This window comes from Pungitius pungitius, chromosome 16 (assembly GCF_949316345.1).
Source record: "Pungitius pungitius chromosome 16, fPunPun2.1, whole genome shotgun sequence".
Taxonomy (NCBI): Eukaryota; Metazoa; Chordata; class Actinopteri; order Perciformes; family Gasterosteidae; genus Pungitius; species Pungitius pungitius.
The window spans coordinates 17,535,803-17,554,518 of record NC_084915.1 but is presented as its reverse complement, the minus strand read 5'-3'; the positions used below and the strand labels follow the sequence as shown (position 1 = coordinate 17,554,518).

The 18,716-nt window shown below is 46.0% G+C and overlaps 1 protein-coding gene across 1 annotated transcript; it reads right to left on the bottom strand.

Annotated features, from left to right (window-relative positions):
• Positions 1–422: 422 nt before the first annotated feature.
• Positions 423–18,108, bottom strand: LOC119215520 (F-BAR and double SH3 domains protein 2-like). The gene is made up of 20 exons (XM_037467744.2): positions 17,925–18,108; positions 15,603–15,700; positions 13,864–13,909; positions 11,731–11,807; positions 11,415–11,559; positions 10,712–10,845; positions 10,258–10,312; positions 10,038–10,166; positions 9,809–9,931; positions 9,155–9,250; positions 5,431–5,547; positions 4,543–4,641; positions 4,258–4,410; positions 4,046–4,180; positions 3,876–3,959; positions 3,507–3,690; positions 3,223–3,428; positions 2,775–2,985; positions 2,553–2,617; positions 423–2,459 (listed from the first exon to the last, which is right to left on the bottom strand). The coding sequence occupies exons 1-20, from the start codon at positions 17,943–17,945 to the stop codon at positions 2,376–2,378; spliced, it is 2,262 nt and encodes a 753-aa protein (XP_037323641.2). The 5' UTR covers positions 17,946–18,108; the 3' UTR covers positions 423–2,375.
• Between the last annotated feature and the right edge of the window lie 608 nt (positions 18,109–18,716).

Here is an 18,716-nt window from a genome sequence, read left to right as displayed (position 1 = left end):
ACAATAGTTTAACCTCACACGATGCATTGTATTGTATGTTATACACAGTTTGTATCTTAAATATTAATTTGCAAAGTAACTTCAGGTATCAGATAAACGTAGTGAAGTAAAAGTTGTCCCGTGGGTAAAATGTAAATACAAGTATTCATATTTGTACCTGTAGTAAACTCCAGAATAAACGGTTTTTATTTCACTGCTGCTCTGACTGAAGTCATTTGGTCTGTAAATTAGTGGCGCGCGACGTTTGTTTCCCGAGGAGAATTCAGCTGAAAGTACCCGGATCTTCCGCGTCAGAGGCCCGACAGCGCATGCGCACTAGATGTGTTTTATTGAGCCACGAATTACAAGCTGTAATCCCATCGTTTGGCCACTAGAAGGAGTCTTAAAGTCCTGGATAGATTACACATGGAGGCTTGTTTCATTTAGCTATCTTTATTTCACATTTATTTGTACACAATAAATACAGTTAAACATCCACTGGTGTGTAGATATGACGCTGAGCAGCCTCTGCAGAGCTTTCGTTTGTGAAATGTGGGCAGTTTGTCTTAACAAGGAGTAACAAACTTCTCTGGGGGGGGGGGGGGGGACACACACAGTCAGATGACTTTGTTTTCAATACAACAGGTTAAATGCAAACTTCAAAAATAAGTTTGATGTGATTCAGATCTCAAGGAGATCAACGAGAACACAGCAACGTGGCTGACGGATATCTCCCTTTCCTCTGATCGAATTCTACTAAAGAGTTAACTGGCTGTTGGTTTTTAATTCTAATTCTAAAAAGACAAAGGAAAAAAAAGCTGTGCTATTATTTGTACAGATATCCATCTCCAAGCTCTCTGTAAACTATCAATATCTCAAAAACAATACGATCAAAAGGTAATTTTCAATCTTAATCAAAGACACTACCACGGCTATTTAAGGCTAAATAACGCAAGAGCCAATAAAAGAAAATAATTTATACCAATATAGCTGGTAAACAGGAAAAATTGAACAGACGTATTCACAATACTGAAAAGGAATAATAACACATCAAAAAGTGCTTCACTATGACAGTATAGATTTTTTTTATTTGACAGCTAGCAGCTCAGGATGTTTTCCTTCTCAAAATAAAAGGCATGTTTAAACTGTGAGTTACTTCAATGTAAACTGTCACCAACTGCAACCTTCTCCTCAACAAACACCAGCAGCCTCCACCGGCTGAGATGGAAGCCCAGAACCGCCAGAACAAAACTTCCTGATTCAACGGTCACAACATTCTCTCTTGACATCATGAGTGATAACGAAGAAGAAGGTTTCTAAGCATTCTGAGGTACCGTGTCAATATTGACAAAACTTCTTATTTTGACTTTAATAACTGAGAAACCTTCTCCTTATTTTGTTCAGTTTCTCATTTTAAGGATTCTTGTTTTTTTTGTTGAATCACATTAACGGAAATGGGCCTCCATCACATGACTTTAGCGTCATAATAACATTTCTAGATTTATATTTTACAACATGAGAGAAAAAGTTAGTCTACATACGTAGGCGCTACGATTCTCCCTTTAAGCTTCTCTGCGCATTCGGTGCAAAGAAAACTAACATAAGAAGCACGGTTTCATAATGGAATCATTATTCAATGGGAACTCTTCTAGGAGCTCCTCCCTACTGACAAAACAATCACTCTGTTAAAATTGCCACTTTTCCCTTGTTAGTGTAGAGGAGAGGACCCGCCTCCCTGCTGGCGCTGCTTGTTTAGGTTCTGATGGGCCGTGTGGAGGAAACAACACGCTTCTGGTTCTGTGCGGCTGCCCAACGAGGGTTTGAGTCGCTGCGTTGAAGAAGCGAGACGTAAGCGTCCGTGTCATCCATCCACACGTTGTGTGAAGAGCACCTATTTGAACTGTCAGGATTATTTATTACTTTTTCCTTCCGGGTTCTGCCGTAGATTTATGAATTTATGCCGCATCAACATTCCACGACAATATTCCTTTTCTTAGTTTGACCAAATGTTAAATTCCTGATCTGTTGGTGAAGCCAACAGTTTTCTTTCATACAAACACGTCGTCTCTTGTAAAATCCCTTTTGTGGATCCATGAATGAATCAGTAACTGCGTGTGGATTCACTTCCTCACAGCGACGGAAAGGACCAGCTTTCGCTGGATCGTGGAATCACCGGGTCATCAGCTGCTGTGAGACATCCATCGGGATTTGAACACCAATATCTGAAGATAGTAACAGATGATGTGTTTGTCAGGTGTGAAGGAGAGTTCTTGTCCAGGTAGAAACTGGGAGTTTAGACAGATTGTTCCTCCACAGCACTCGGAGGCTGACGGGCCTGCAGGCGTCTTCGGGGCGTCGAAGGCTCCTCTGGTTTCCTTTGGGAGAGATCAGAGACCTCACACCAGCGTGATCTCCACCTCCTCCCTCCGCTTCACCTGCCCGCGGGGATGCTGCTTCGGAGGCGGAGGAGCAGCACGGACCTGCAGACATCGATCGATGGCTCGATTAAAGACGCATGTAGTGGTGTCATCAGCATTTTTCCTGAGTATATAGTTAAATGTGCGTTCACTCACCGGTCGAATGGTGCCGGAGCTGCTCTCTGGGTATTTGGGCGGATGGGCGGAGCCTTGGACTGGACCTGCAGACCGCACACACACACGCACACACACACACACGTTAGCGCCTCTCACCTTTCCCACCACACGTCACTCCTTTGAACGCAGACTGACCGGGAGCTCTTACTCTGAAAGGGGCCTTTATTCTGAAAGGGGCTCTTATTCTGAACGGGCTCTTACTCTGAAAGGGGCTCTTGTGCGGCGCCGGCGGGGGCCTGTGGTGTCCATTGTGATAGGAGGGCGGTCGGCCAATGGGAGACGCCGTGGCGCTGCAGGGACTGGACAGCGGGGAGGACACGGTGGGCGTCTGCAGGGGGCTGCTGTGGAGGGGGCCCGGCTGCAGGGGGCTGCGGGGGGACCGGTCGCACTGAGCCAGAGGGGAGGGGGACGCCTGCAGGAAACCAATCCACACAGTGACCACGGGACCCAACGTTAAAGGAGACCAGCAGCTTTCAGGGTTTAGTCCAACATGCAAATGTTTTATTGATGAACAGATTCGTTTAGCAAATAAAATAAATCAATTTGATACAATTACAAGGAGTTTTGATCCCTCACTTGAAAAAGATTTTGAGGAGAAAATGCAGGAAGACCCGGGTAGAAAGGAATCACATCACACTCCTCTGTGTACCTGCGAGCGTCCGTCTCCGTTCTCACCGGCGAGGACCTCCACCAGGACGGCGGGGAAAACCCCCACAGCGCCGTTGAACTCCCCCTTCCAGAAGCCGTCGTCCTCGTGCGTCTCTCGGCTCAGGATGCGGATAATGGCGTCCACGCGAAACGACAGCTCGTCGTCCGTCTGTCCCGCGTAGTCGTACAGGGCCTTGGCGAATGACACTGAAGCAGAAAAAAGGACTGGTTGAGGACCCCCCCTTCAGAAGCATCTTCAGAAGCATCCATGGAAGCGGCCCTCACCGCTGGCGTCTCCGTTCGCCGAGCCGCTCGGCAGGTCGGTCTCCGGCTCCGTGGAGTTGCTGGAGGAATGTGAGCGGGCGTCCAGCGCGGCGAGGGCCTGCAGCATGCTGAGCAGGCTGTTGGAGGAGGGGAGCTGCAGGTATTTCTCTGGGACGTAGCCCACCTGCCCGCTGCGGTTGCGGGCCTGGGAATGCAGAAGATAAGTTCATCAGAAAGAAACAACACCCCTGGAGTCTCCTGTGGTCGGACGGCTGCGATTTCCTCATAAGGTTCCTACTCCCGAGGGTGTAAAGCTCCTTCAGCCAAAGAGCTGCTAAACATCCTCGAGAAACCTAAAAGGAAACAGGTGTGAACATAAATATGGAGTACCTTGACCCAGTCCTCCATGTCTCCATCGTCGATGACCTCCAGGATCTCCTGCTCCTCGATGGTCAGTTCGTCCGGCTGAGAACTCTGGAAACACGGAAAATGGTCAGAACGCACGGCGGCGACTCGAAGCCAGCGATGCGACGCACTCGTCTGTGTCGGCATGTCGGCACCTTGTAGGAGTACAGCACTTTGCAGGTGAGGGGGTAGTTCTTCAAAGTACTGGAGGGGCTGGAGCTGCTGTCGTCCAACACTTCCCCGCTGTCCTCCATCTCCTCCTCATCCTCTCGCTCCAGGTCCGCTGTCCCCTGCAGCAACGTGTGTTTTAGTGAAGCTCCATCGCTCTTAAGAGGAACAATGTCAACGCTTAGCCTGTGGGTCTTACAGAGAGCGAAGGATCATGGGTACCCAGGTTGTTCCAGCGTTCGTTCTCCAGCTCCTCCATCACCTGGTTCATCGCGCTCTTCAGCCACGTTTCCACGGCGACGCCGGCCTGCCTCAGCAGGTCCAGACGGGCCTCTGCCTTCACTTTGACCGTCTGCAACATAAAAGCATCCGAATCTGTTGGTTCATGGTTTCAACCAGCAGGGGGAGCACTCTGTTACATAAAGGCCACTTTAAGTAACAGTACACTGATGACACACACACACACACACACACACACACACACCTCTGCCCTCCGAAGACTCTGCCTGGCCACCTCCATCTTGGTCTCCAGCTCGCAGTTGTTCTGCTCCGATGACTCCTGCGTCCCGTACCCCTCCAGAGCCTAAAAACAAAAACAACAACAACAACAAACATCAAATATGTATGAAAACAGAACGGACATTTGACTGAGCCTCACTGGAGAGGGGGGGGGGGGGCGGGGGAGTCATTTCCTGTCTATTGGAAACAGTTTGATCTTTGTTTACGGGACAAACACGTCACCGCTGAACTTCATCCTCCGCCTTTCACAATAAAATGAAGAAAAAACCCATTCCAGTTTAGAAGTAAATCATATTTTTGGGGGGTTAACACATCTTTATGGTAATAACTTTAACACTTCCACACATCACTGTACGATGATCTCTCACATAAATATTTCATGATTCAGATTGTCGGGGTTTATTGTGGTTGCTGGATTGCAACACAAGGACACAATGAAAGTATGAGATAAGAAGTGAAACGTCACATATCAAAGCCACTTAACATTTAGACCGTGGCTCTTTTGAAAGTGATTCCACACGTCAGGCATTCGTTTCCTTCACAGAGAGATGTTTTTCAGGGGGGAATCATACATTTACACCTTCTGCTTGATCTGGTGTCTGCAGTTCACTTTATTCTTTCTTCTATCAGTTATCTTGTTGCCACCGCACAAGGAAGCACAAGGAAACAACGATAGAATATTATGAGCTCAATAATTCATTAACTGAGTTTTGGCGTGACGTCTCGAGCACCCAATGAGTTTTACATCCGGTTCCCTCGACTCAAATTTGGTCTTTTTGGTGTTTCTGGTTGGATAAAATAAAGTCAGTGTAAAACCGACCGACCAATGGCGTGGGCCCGTTTCTATCCTCACCCGCTGCGTGTGGATGGCGCTCTTGTATTCTCGGGCCACGCGGCTCGCCCACTTCCTCGCCTCCTTGTCCAGGCTGTGCTCCTCCGACGTGCCGCTCTCCTTCTGCAGCTGCGTCACCTGCGAGAGGAAATGTGATCACATGGTTTAGCCGAGATATCAGGGGCTCAGAATATTGAAGGATTTATGTGTTTAACAACACTAAAAAAAAAGCATTTTTCAAGCTTTTAGGCAAATTGAAACTGGTGTAAGAGGCATTTAATCTGTTATTTGTATGGGTGTCATTTCCCTGCTATAAAGTGATTGAATAGATATCGTATAGATGTACAAATGCAGCTTCTCAGACTGGATAGCCGTGGAACTCTGAGAACCTTTTGAAATGAGGTTTTAACTCTTCCTGCATATGACCTCACATAGAAACAGTTCATTCTCTGTGAAATCAATGTTTCCAAATAAAATCTTGCTGAAAGCAGCGACTCACGAGAACACCTCCAAGAGGACCTTGTGGTTTCCCAAAGGCCAGAAAGAGACACGCCAGTGTAAGTTATGTTTTTTTTTTTTTTAAAGGTGTCAATGTGGCAACTTCCTCTTTAGATATACATAGTTTTAAAAGGTGCTGTGTGAGAAACATTCACAGGACTGCAGCTGGAATAAAGAATCTACCAGTGTTCATTCAGGGTGGACATCATCATCATCATCATGAAAACATATTCATCATGCTTTCATTTGTGAACCAGTACAAACCCAGATGGCTCTAGACTATGTAAGATGTTTCCCCTGGTTTACAGCTTGGGGGGGGGGGGGGTCTCTTTACTCTAAAAGTGACCATTTAGAGACATGGCTGTATGTCTGTCTGCTGGTACACGTGTTGTAGCAGGATTGACTTGTGTGGAATTTTTTGAATTTTTATTCCACTCTTTCAGGGGGTTGAGGGATAATCTCAGCGGGGGGGGGCTGTTATAATGGTAGGAGAAACACTGCTAAAATAAATAACATATATTTGCACTGAGACACATTGAAGAGCTTCATTCGTCCATGAGGGCGAAGCTCTGAAAGAAACCTCACATCTCCACTCAAAGAAATCTCAAAGTGTCTTCAAGCTGCATTCTGTGTAGTGACCAGCAGGGGGCGACTCCTCTGCTCCCATAGACGTCTATGAGGAAATGACTCTACTTCTGTGTAGTGACCAGCAGGGGGCGACTCCTCTGCTCCCATAGACGTCTATGAGGAAATGACTCTACTTCTGTGTAGTGACCAGCAGGGGGCGACTCCTCTGCTCCCATAGACGTCTATGAGGAAATGACTCTACTTCTGTGTAGTGACCAGCAGGGGGCGACTCCTCTGCTCCCATAGACGTCTATGAGGAAATGACTCTTCTTCTGTGTAGTGACCAGCAGGGGGCGACTCCTCTACTCCCATAGACGTCTATGAGGAAATGACTCTACTTCTGTGTAGTGACCAGCAGGGGGCGACTCCTCTGCTCCCATAGACGTCTATGAGGAAATGACTCTACTTCTGTGTAGTGACCAGCAGGGGGCGACTCCTCTGCTCCCATAGACGTCTATGAGGAAATGACTCTACTTCTGTGTAGTGACCAGCAGGGGGCGACTCCTCTACTCCCATAGACGTCTATGAGGAAATGACTCTACTTCTGTGTAGTGACCAGCAGGGGGCGACTCCTCTGCTCCCATAGACGTCTATGAGGAAATGACTCTACTTCTGTGTAGTGACCAGCAGGGGGCGACTCCTCTGCTCCCATAGACGTCTATGAGGAAATGACTCTACTTCTGTGTAGTGACCAGCAGGGGGCGACTCCTCTGCTCCCATAGACGTCTATGAGAAAACAACTAATTTCCACTAGATTTATTCCCCCAGTGAACATTGTAAACATGTGTTTATGGTCTCAGTCTCTAGTTTCAAGTTGTGTCTGTGTTTTTTTACTTAGTGCTTTAACCTTTTCACATTTGTGTTTTTACTCAAGGTTTCTTGTTGTTATTCAGTTTTACTCATCTCCACTCCAGTGACACTAGTTGGTTGCAAAAAACAACATGGTGCCATCCGGGGGTAAACATCTGAGGAACGTCGGCTACAAAGACGTGAGGATGACCGAGGAGCCAAAAATAAGGACCAGTGTGATCCGAGAAAACAGAAAAACCACCAAAAGAATCCTAATAATTTACCCACTTGAGACCAATGCAAAAGAGATAATGTGATGTGCAGGAGGGCTGAAACACGTAAAAACGAGTGTGTGGCGGGATCATCGACGCGTGAAGCGTTTAGATTTGACTTTCTTTCCCGCTGAGATGGAAACGAGTCCCTAAAATGTGAGCGCGGCGGTTTCCACGTGACACCAGCGGTGAGCGCATGGAGGGGGGAGGCCGGCTGGGGAGGGTCACTCTGATGAGGCCCGCTCACAATGCCTCCTTTTCACAGGGCCCGGCCCACCTCCTGCCCCTCCCTCCCAGTTCAGCTCCGTAGCTTACCGGATCCCTCTGTCTGGTGCAAGTGGTGAGGGGGGGGGGGAGGCTCTCCCTCCACCACTAATGTTTTCTTTAGGAACAGGCTGCTGCTTGTTTGACTTCCAACGAAAACAACGCCGGTATTTGCAGTTTGAACAAATTGTCCAGTGTTGTCCAGAGGGAAGGAGGACGAGGGACGTATTTAATGTTTTATAGAACGCCCCCCCCCCCCCCAAAAAAAAAAAACCAGGGGTGGAAAACTGAGCGAAGCGGATGACTGGTCACCATGTCGGTAACACAGCAGAGATCCATCGTGTCGCTATCAGCCACCGGAAGCAATGAGTACGACTGTAATAAAGTTTTGACTCACACTGGTCAAAGTCCACGTTGCGCCTGAGTTTCCTCCGTAGTCTCAGTCTCCATCGGGTCAAGTTAAAAGTAGACGTCACCGGTTCATCTATGGTCCATAAATAGGTCCATCTATTTATGACAATTCTAACAAAGCACCAGATCTTAAATGATGAATAAATCCTTGAGCTGAAGGCCATAATCGTCATTCTAATGTTTAGAAGGCTCCAAACGGCAGAATAAATGTTTGATCACCTGAGCTGCTCATGATATGTGGATGTTCAGTGTATGGAAATATTAAACTGATGATGAGGGTCATACAAAGACAGAAGGTCTGAGAAGCATCGCTACGGTTTGAAAAGCCGGGTCAGAACAGGCTGTAAATCTGTCATATGTGACGAGTGATGAACGTGATGAAGGAGGAGGGCCGGGACGCCATCAACAAGCTTCAAAAAGACATTTTTTAAACAACAGAGGTTATTTGTTTGGATGCAGCCTGAGAGGTGGACGTGGCAATGATTCAGCATGTAACGGCCTGCAGATGAACAGCACACATGTTCTGTAATGGCGTCGGTTGGGTCCATTCATGGATCGCAGCCCGCCATCTGTTTCCCACATCGTTGTTCACGGAGAACCAAGATGTCACAGACGCTATTTTAAGCAACCGGAAAGCACACTTTCAAAAGATGTATCTAGTGTCGGCTGATGTAGAAAAGCTTTAGTTTAGTTTGTTTTGTGCAAATCGTTATATTTGCTTTGATGGTTTAGTGCATATGTGCTGTCAAGGTTTATATTCCAGACATATTAACAGTATATATATATATATATATACATATAAATATATTCGGTTGTATCCGCTCCGATCGGATCTTCTGTGGGACATTTCATGCAGATCAGAGTAACGAAACGGGAGGACTCACAGTGTCGGAGTCGACGGGCTGGAAGAGGAAGTCCGGCGCCGCCTGGAACAACGGGTTCTTCTCTACAAACTGCTGCTGGTGGAACTCCTGCAGAACCTGTGAAGAGACGTCTGAGTTGAGCCAGATGCGAACGCAGCGACATGCAGCTTTGTCTGGAACGGTTTAGTTCACTAAAGTGCTTATTATTTTGACTTTTTTACTACAAGCAATGGGAGAGATCTCATATTCAGACCACTGAAACTTTATGAGAACCGTCTTGTCAAATGTGAACGTCTCTTTACAGCACACGTTACACCTGTGTTGACACAGGAAGCAGATTAAAAAAGGGGATCCGTTGAATAAAACATCATCCCTGCTTCTTCCTCTTTTTTTGGTTTGTTCATATTCTGGCAGAAGCTAAATGTCACTGCGGCGCCAGCGAGGAAACCTGAACACGGCCGACTGAAAGAGGCCCACGGCGGCTCGATGGCGTGTAACCGAGGAGCGCCGCGGTAACGCACACCCTCCAACTAATCAGCAGGCGGCTGAGTGACCCCGATGTCCCGGACGCATCAATGGCCTCAAACAAGCCGGACCAAAGGCCGGAGCGTCCCTTAAGGAACTCTGACAGTGTTTAGTCTACTTCAGGGCTCCATAAGGGTTCTAAGGTCTCACCCCTTTGGAGCGGTTGAGGAGCTGGCTGAAGGTGTCGTGCACCGCCCGGTAACCCTCCAGCTCAGTCTGACACAACGAGACCAGGTAATCCTTCACCTGCTCGTAGATCCTTCCATCCAAGACCTGCAGACGGATGCGCACAGTTTAGGGTACATGTAAACCTCCACCTACTCAACCCCCCCCCCCCCCCCCCCCGTCCCCCGTCCCCCCCACCCAGAGAGAGCCTCACCTTGATGCAGTCCATGAGGTCTGTGTGGTAGTAGCGCTGCTGGTGGGCGTTAGCGGCCGCCAGCATCAGAAGGTAGTCGTTCCTGGCGTGCGTGGCTTTGGAGTTACACTCGCTCCTCTTGGCTTTCAGCTGGAAGGTTAAAGTTCACGATGGCCTTCACCCAAATGTCTCAATGTGGAGCAGTTTTTCTTTCCTTGTTTGTGATGTAAAGGTCTCTTACCTTCACACTCGCCCTCTGAAGACTGGATCTGGACTGGAAGAGACTCAGCTTGGACCTGAACAGAGAAGGACACATCAGCAGGGGTTTTATCTTTTTATTATGTATTCAGGTCAGCAAAGTAAGAGGTTCGTTTTTTACAAACCAGTTGACTCGTGTTTGTGAGAAAAATATCTGCAACGTGAGTCTAAGTTCCAGCTGCTCCGTTGAGCAGGAAAAAAAGTGTTTGTTGGGATTAAACTAATGAACAACGTTTACTGTCAACTAATATGACTTAAACAAGATTGCTAAGATAAGATTTACTTTATTGGCCCTCAGAGGACTGTGTGTACGCATCAGTGACGGCACTTCAGGGGGATGCCAGGTAACAATAACAATATAATCTAATAATTAAACCAGATGATATTTTAAAGGTCCCTAGAGGGGGGGGGGGGGTGGGTGGTGATTGGGATCATACTTTGCGTCCTGCTCGGCCTTCTCTCTGACGGCCTGAGCCATGCTCTCCGCCTCCTGGTACTTCTTCCTGCTCTTCGTCAGCTCCTTCACAGACTCCTGCAGCTCGGCCTGCACCGCCGTCAGCTGTTCGATGCACTGTCGGGATAATAGAGAACACAAATGAACATCACCGCAAAGAACATCCAAATTCCCATGTGTTGAGTAACGCCATGCCAGAGCATTGGGGGCGGACCACATGACTACACAGAAAACTTCTACACGATTCACGTGGAGGACACATTTTAACTTTATAACAGCAAATTTTGCACAAAAACAACAGGTTTGCAGGTATGTATGTATGTATGTATGTATGATGTATGTATGCATGTATACATACATATATACATACAACCGGTTTGCATGTATGCATGCATGCATGCAAACCGGTTGTATGTATGCATGTATGTATGTATGCATGCATGTATGTATGTATGTATGTATGTATGTATGATGTAATTTCTTTTGCTATGGCAAACTAGATAAAGCATAAGGCATTGCTTTGAGATTTGATTAAATTCAAGAAAGAATACAATAGATATTTTAAATACTGAATACTGCTTTTTAAAAACACCTTATTAAAAGTGTTGGTAGTGATAAAAGTGCCCAATGCACCACTTTTGAATGAATTATTATTGACAGACAGTCCACAGAGGACAGAGTCCTACCTTCCTCAGCTGCTGCTCCTTCTGCAGGCGCCCCGTCTTGGCCGGATCGGCGACCTGGACTTTGTAGCTGTCACAGGCGCTGATTCTGGACTGCGTGACCTGAACCGTGCCTTCCAGGTAGGCCCTCCACACCCAGTACATGTTGCTAAAAACACAAACAGAAGAATACAGCCGGGTCACTTCAGTCCTTCTGGAATAATTCGGGTTGGTGGAAATTCTTGAAGCCGAATGATCATGTTGGACTTAAGCAGCTGATTAATGGATCAGAATGAGGCCTTTATGATGAACACAAACGTGAGAGGGTAGTTACTGGTACCTGTGGTCTGCTTGATCCCCGATCAGACTCTCCGGCCAGTCCCTCTTGAGATACTGATTTGCCAACTTCTGGATTGCCTGGAGCAGAAGAGACAAAAGCAGGGGGATGACCTTTCACCTTTGATACCAGCACATATCTCGTCTCTTCTCATATACGACTGTGTGTCTCAATGCGAATGTGCACTCGTTCACCTGCTGGCCAGCCCAGAGGGTGGCTCACTGGTTTCTATGCTGACGTAGGCTCATATTTTAGGAAGAATAATGTAATTCATTCAGACCACACTCGCACTGGAGGAGTATCGGGTTCCTCCACCACGGCCAACGGTGGGGGGTTGAGCTTCGGAGAACCGACGATGGCAAATAAATTGAATCACATGATAAAGTGTGAGGGTGTGTTTGGTGTGACAGAGAAACGGAAGAATTATAATTTATACTCTTTTATTTAAGCAAGATGAACCGAGGGAAGACTCAAGGTGTAAATGTTATCCCCGAAATGTGGTGTCATGACTATGACAATATACCCAGGGGACTCTCACCTTTATCTGTGGGAAAGAAAATAAACTGTGTAATCTCATCTAAAGCGGGCAAATTATTTCCCTTCTGTCTCGATATTCAAGCGACTCAAAATGAGTCACCACATTGCATGGTTTTTTTTTGTGGCTTTGCGATTGTTATCATTTTCATCTTCAGCACCAATCGAGGGATTGAGCGCCGTCCGTCCTGCTGTGCCGTCCTGGGGGGGGAGGGGGGAGGGGGAAAACGCCAGCCCTCAACTCGTTGGTCCCGGTGCCAAAGCTTCAAAAGGACTCCACAAACCCGACCATTGTGGGATGGAGACAGAGGCTGAGCGAGCCCGGAGGACACGCCTGAATAGTGTGATGGGAGCGAGGGGGGGTGGGGGGAGGGGGGGGGTGGGGATGAGGCGGAGGAAGAGCCGCACAGAGGAGGACGTTTTATCACCACCGCGTGCGTTGAATAGCAATCGGCTGATGGCTGAAGTGGGCTGCAGGTGTAAGAGGACCCAGAAAAAAGGGCGTGTAAAAAAAGAAGAGATTAAAAAAAAGGGGATAAAAAAGAGGAGGGTGAAACAAAAAGAGGGCAAAGTGTTCCAGAGCCTCTCTGACCCACTTTGATTCAGCCGTTGGCAGCGGGTGGCTAATTGATCGCATAGCTAACCGGCAGCAGGACCCACACACAGACACCTTTCAGACGAGGCACACAGTGAAGACATTTTCTCCATTTACAGCTGGAAGGAAACCAACATTTTCCAATCAACTCATCCGTTGTGCAAACTTAGGAAAAGAAGAAAAAATCTTCAGATTTCTTGTTTGGTCCGAAAACAGCGTAAAATCCAATTCTATAAAATACATAAAACAGGAAAGTAGAAGACAAAGCGTCACTGTTGTCATTCATTTAATACATTATTCAAATATCTGGTTCTTTATTATTGGTTAACCGACTTAGATGATATGTAGATATCATCACCGGGGAGTTTTTTCATGTCTCCAAAATGTCCCCAAACTGCTGATTATGGGGAAGTGTTCTGGGACGTTGTTCCTCTTTTGTACAGCTCAGGTTCTCAAAGCTTTACATGAATCAACTGCTCTCATACTCCATGCTGCTTTTCACTCGCTGAGGTTTACTTCCTGTACTTTTTGTTCTCTCTCTCTCTCTGTTTGGTGACAACATAAATCTTTAATGGAAAGTGACACGATGACCCAGTGAAGTGATATCAGAAACTCATCGTTTCCCATTTCAGCTTCACTCGAATGGAGTGTTTCGTATTGAATTTGCATGTTTAACTCCATCTCGTATTCACTCGGGTTGGATGATGACGCGCCCCCCCCCCCCCCCCCCCCCCCATCACAGCCGCGGAGGACATTCCTCACGGGGATGCTAAAGAACCAGAACACAGCCAAACGAGTCCAGACGGGACTCTTCAGACGAAGCAGCGGCGTCTACAGGAAGCTGAAGGCGCAAAACAAGGAGGAAGCAGATCCCACTCGCCTGGGGGGGGGGTTGGCATTTGTGGCAATTTGTGGCAAATTCCGGGCACCACAACCTTGTTGTCAACGAGGCAAGGACCATAGAGGTGTGGGGGGGGGGGGGGGGGGGGTCACAGAGATTCACTCACCTGGGCGTAGTCCCTCTCCACCGCCGCCCTCTTTTGGCTAAAAGTCCTAAATAAAGAGAGAAAGAGAAACAGACAACATGAATTATTATGACACTTTAAAGAAAAAGCGCTTAATCAAGTCAAAATGATCTTAGCCATAAATTAATCTGAGATGAAATAAATATGACGGAATGATTTGGCCGATAAATGGTGACTGTATTTAAGGATAAAGCTCAGTTAACTCTCACGCATTAAAAATGGAACAACCTGTTAACAGCAAATTAACAAAGCCAGAAAATGCTGCTTTTATTCTCATGCTTCACTGTTTGAGGCTTGATTTTTCAATAACAGGAACTAGGTGGTCTTACTCGGGTTAAATTTATACCAAAAGTCTCAGAGGAAAGAGGTCGGGGTACTGAAAAAAAAGAAAACGTGAGTCCTCATTAAGTCATTAAACATGTTGAGACTCGACTGCTCCGCCCGACACTAAACAACCTGCCTACTTCCTGGGAGCGTCCCTCTCTTCCACTTTGCACTCACTTCCTGTTGTTTTCCCCAAACACAGATTCTGCTGTGAGCCGGACGCAATTTACAGTTTGCTGAATCATTTCTGGTCCGAGATGCGAGAGCGACCCGTGAGATTTATGCACGTGGCCCCTTTCATTGTTTCTGTGCGGAACGAAGTGACCGAGCCCCCCCACAGAGAAACCGTCCCGGGCTGTCAGAACATCTGGCCGCTCTCTTTGACCCCCACTCCCAGCTGTGTGGAGGTTCAGGGCTCTGCCACCGACCACAGGCAGGAAGCGGGGAGCCAGTGGGCTCTCGTCTGAAGCCAACACCAAGGCTGAAAAACACGACCTCTGGTCCGACGCATCGGAGCGCTCGCAGTGCGCCGTTTGCTGCGGCCGCTTCAACTACACGGCTCTAATCCCCCGCTACACGTTGCAGACAGCTGTTCCCCAAAAGCCTGTCCAACAATCAAGGACGCTAGAACCAGACCTTCTTTAAACCTTAGAAATACATTTAAAAGGGTTGAATTGATCAGTTCTGTAACTCTGTGAGCAAACAAACTGCAGGAGGATGACGATCAACGGTTTGGTTTTAATGAGACGTTTGGATGAACAGCACCAAGCTTTTCGTAAACAGAACTTTCAACAAACACATAAATATAAAACCACACGTTAGAGCGTGCCAGTAAAACACTGCCTCCAGAGTATTTATCACTGCATTACTGGGTGTCTGGAGCGGCTAGGCTAGCAAGCTAGCGCTAACAGCATTAGAGGTTTTGTTTGGAAAGTTGTAATTGTGATAAAAACCATTCTGGAAGCAACGTGATATTTCAAGTTTCAGGTATACAAGAGGAAAAGCTTTAAAGTTAAGGACTTTGTCAGCATAGACGGACATTATTGGACCTCCTGTTCTGAAGCCTCAAGTTCAAAATGTGTCCGTCACCATCTTGGATTTTGCAAACCGTGAAGGGAAGTGACTGTTTTTGGAGTGACATTGAGACTCCGTATACGTAGCATCTTGTCAATCACGCCTTCATGGACTGTGTGACTATAAATGGACCATAATGAATGAACCTCATGCCGTTTGGAAGAAGACTTGAAGCTTTGAGACCATAAACTCATGTTTACTGAGGGAATATATCCAGAGACAAGTGGAGTCAATCTCACAACAAAGTCAGTGTATATTCACATTTAATAATGTGAGTATAAATGCAGTCTGCGGACCATCTCGTCTGCAGATGGACTTCTCACCTCAGGTCCTCCAGGAGGTCACACTCGGTCTGGTGTTTGATTTGTAATCTGCTCATCTGCTCTGCGTGAGTGTGTTTCAGCTCCTGGGTGACCCGGACCTGCAGGGGGAAGAAAAGATGCTTAATTTTACATCACGCGTCATTTAGCTGACGCTTTTATCCAAAGCGACTTACAATAAGTGCATTTCTACCATAAGGAAACAAACTCAAAAGAGCAAGAAAAAGTGCGTTATCATCAAAAAGACAATAATTAAGAGACAATGTGGGGACTTGTCCACTGAATATTTCTCATGTGTATACCAGCGAGTGGCTGGCGTTGATTCAGCTGGTGTGAGTGGAAAGGAGCTGCTCTCATTATCACGCTGCAGCTCGGGCCAGATGAGGGTCGGCCTCACCGGGTTTCTAATTGGCCGTCAGATTAATTATGACGAGCATTGACCGGGTCTCATTACTCTTGACTGGGAGCGGTTTTTTTCATCCTTACTTCAATTACGAGCCGGAGTAAAATTCAATAATCGGGACCAAAATGAAGCTGTAAACATTACTAGTCAATTATTGTGAGCGTATAATAGGAATTCATTATTTTCTTATCGTTGACTTCAGGAGTTTATAATTATTTTTAGTAAAAACGAATAATGATCAAGTTAATTGATATGTGGTGGGTCTTGCTGCCATGTTTAAGACGTGGTGGCTGCTGTTTTTCTTCTTTAAGAAATGTGACTTCCTTAATCTGTCTGTGAAACTCATCTACAAGTGGTTGTTTTTCCTTTTTTTATTAGCAAGCATTTCTAACGGGTAGGAATAAGAGTGTTAGGGACTACTTTCAGGGCGATTAATCGACATCTAGTGCTTTTATGATGAACTACTTTGTTAATAAGTTAGGACATTATGACACTGTGTGATTCATTGATATGTTTTACTTTTACGTCAAAGATAAATATGTTTATTGCGTTATATTGTTCCGAATATTAAGAACTTGTAATTAAAAAATACCAAATGTTTCCTAATGTTAGAATCTGCTGCTGTTTTTGTTTGGTGTGACAGTAAATCTTCATTAACCCTGAAGAAGACTCATCAGATTTACACTTGGGTCAAGAAATCCAACAAGTTTCAACTCTTGGAGGAATAGAACCAGCTATTTGGTGACATTTGATCAACGCTCTGAGGTGTTTTATTACAAGAACAATCGTCAGGTTGATGATGTGTGGAAGCAAGATCTAAACAAGTGTCTGATTTACTTGATTATTGATCAGAAGGATCGTTTTATTGGTGTCTAAGTTCACTTCACAACAAATCCAATGAATCACCTCATATCAACAACTCAAGGCGGAACCAACCAGTTGAATATTAGAAAATGTCTCTCCCCAGAGACCCAATGACACCTGGAATTTAACTCTCCCCTCTGCAGGAGATATCACACTGGAAGAAAGCAGCCGATCATCCGTTAAAAATAAAAACAAACCTGAAGTAATAAGCTGCAAACGGCAATTGTCACATTTCCATGTTATTTATATACGATCCCACGTCATCATTCCATCCTCTGCAGAGATTTGTGCTCTTTTCACAAACTCTCAAAGCACGCAGTGTATTTTAAGTTAATCAACAAATACGTGACAGCAACGGTTGTTTTTTTTTTTTTCTCGCTCCGACGGGAGAGAACTACGAACAAAAACGAGTCCATTTAACGTTTCGTAGCTCCCGAAGCACCGAAACGACACGACGCCGCGTAACGTTTTCCTCCCTCTTCGCGTGCGTGGATCCACTCTTAAAGTCGGCGTAGACAAAAAGCGCAACATGCCTTCAGTTCGGGTACAATCTTAACTTTTGCTTCGCACGCCGTCGCCAAAATCCTGCACCGCGGTGCGAACCCGACTTGATGTTTACTTGAACTTTGGGAGATGGCGACGCAACACACCACCACCCCCCCCCCCCGTTACGTTATTCCTTCAAATGTGCAACGGTTTGTTTTAACGTGTCGAAAATGGTTCGGCAGGAGCGTTTCTCTCCAGTCGAGAGGGAACGGGGCGCGTTAACGGGGCTATTCTCCCTAAAAAAAGAAAAACTGCGGCACATGGGACATCTTTTTTTTTTGTGTGACGTTTTTCTTCTTTCGTTACCAGTTAAAGAAAAGGCAGAAACTTATTAAACTTGCGAAGGCAATACACTAGTTCACATTGGCAGAATTTTAAAAAGGGGCCCTTTAATCGTTTTACGCCAACAAAGCGTAGATTTCCAACCGTTACATATGCACCAGTTCGTCGAGGAGGTTTCCAGACCAGTAACGTTAGCTTCAACGGCTACAACGGGGGGGGGGGAAACTCACCTTTCTCGGCGGGGGCTGCATCCTTATTTCTTGACATAAAACCCAACCGAAGGAAGAAAGTTTGTCTGGAAAAAGTTTGTGAAAAGTGTTTCGAACTAATTATAACGGAAGAGGGTTATTTCTGCCCGGGTCAAGCGACCATGGCGAGTCCGGTAAGTTGAGTCCCGTTGAAAACAGTGTGGCCCCAGGGCACCGAAAAAAAAACAACACAAGTATCAAGCTAGCGGGCGAAGGGCAACGCGCTTCCGGGCGTATTTTCAAAATAAAACGTAATAAGGGTAAAATACTACTTCCGTTAGTAATCTTCAGAGTAAAAGCGAGCCGTCGATAAACTTAACGTTTGGATAAGTATAAAGGCCGGCCTCCAAGTGTGATGTTTGTTCACAAAGTATACACACATACTATATATTGTATAATATACTATAAAGGAGTTCATTCTGTTATATATGTTGCGTGAAACATTTACTAAATGTGTTTGGAATGTGCTTTATAAATAAATAAATACGTTTTGTTAAAAAGGATTAGGTTTAGTGACTTCTGAATGTCATTTAATCATTTAGTTGTGGGAGATAATCACATTTAGTTGTAATGTATTACACAGAGACAATGTGTTTGTTTTGGGAGTTTCAGATATATAGTCTAATTTTTCCTTCATAGGATAACAGCAAACAAATATATTCAACATCTCACTGGAGGTCTGGGATAAGCTTCTGTCATGCTCCGTCTCACAGAAAAATGTACCTAGCGTTTACGCTTCTTTCACTTAATGTCTTTTTAGTGTTGGATCAGCAG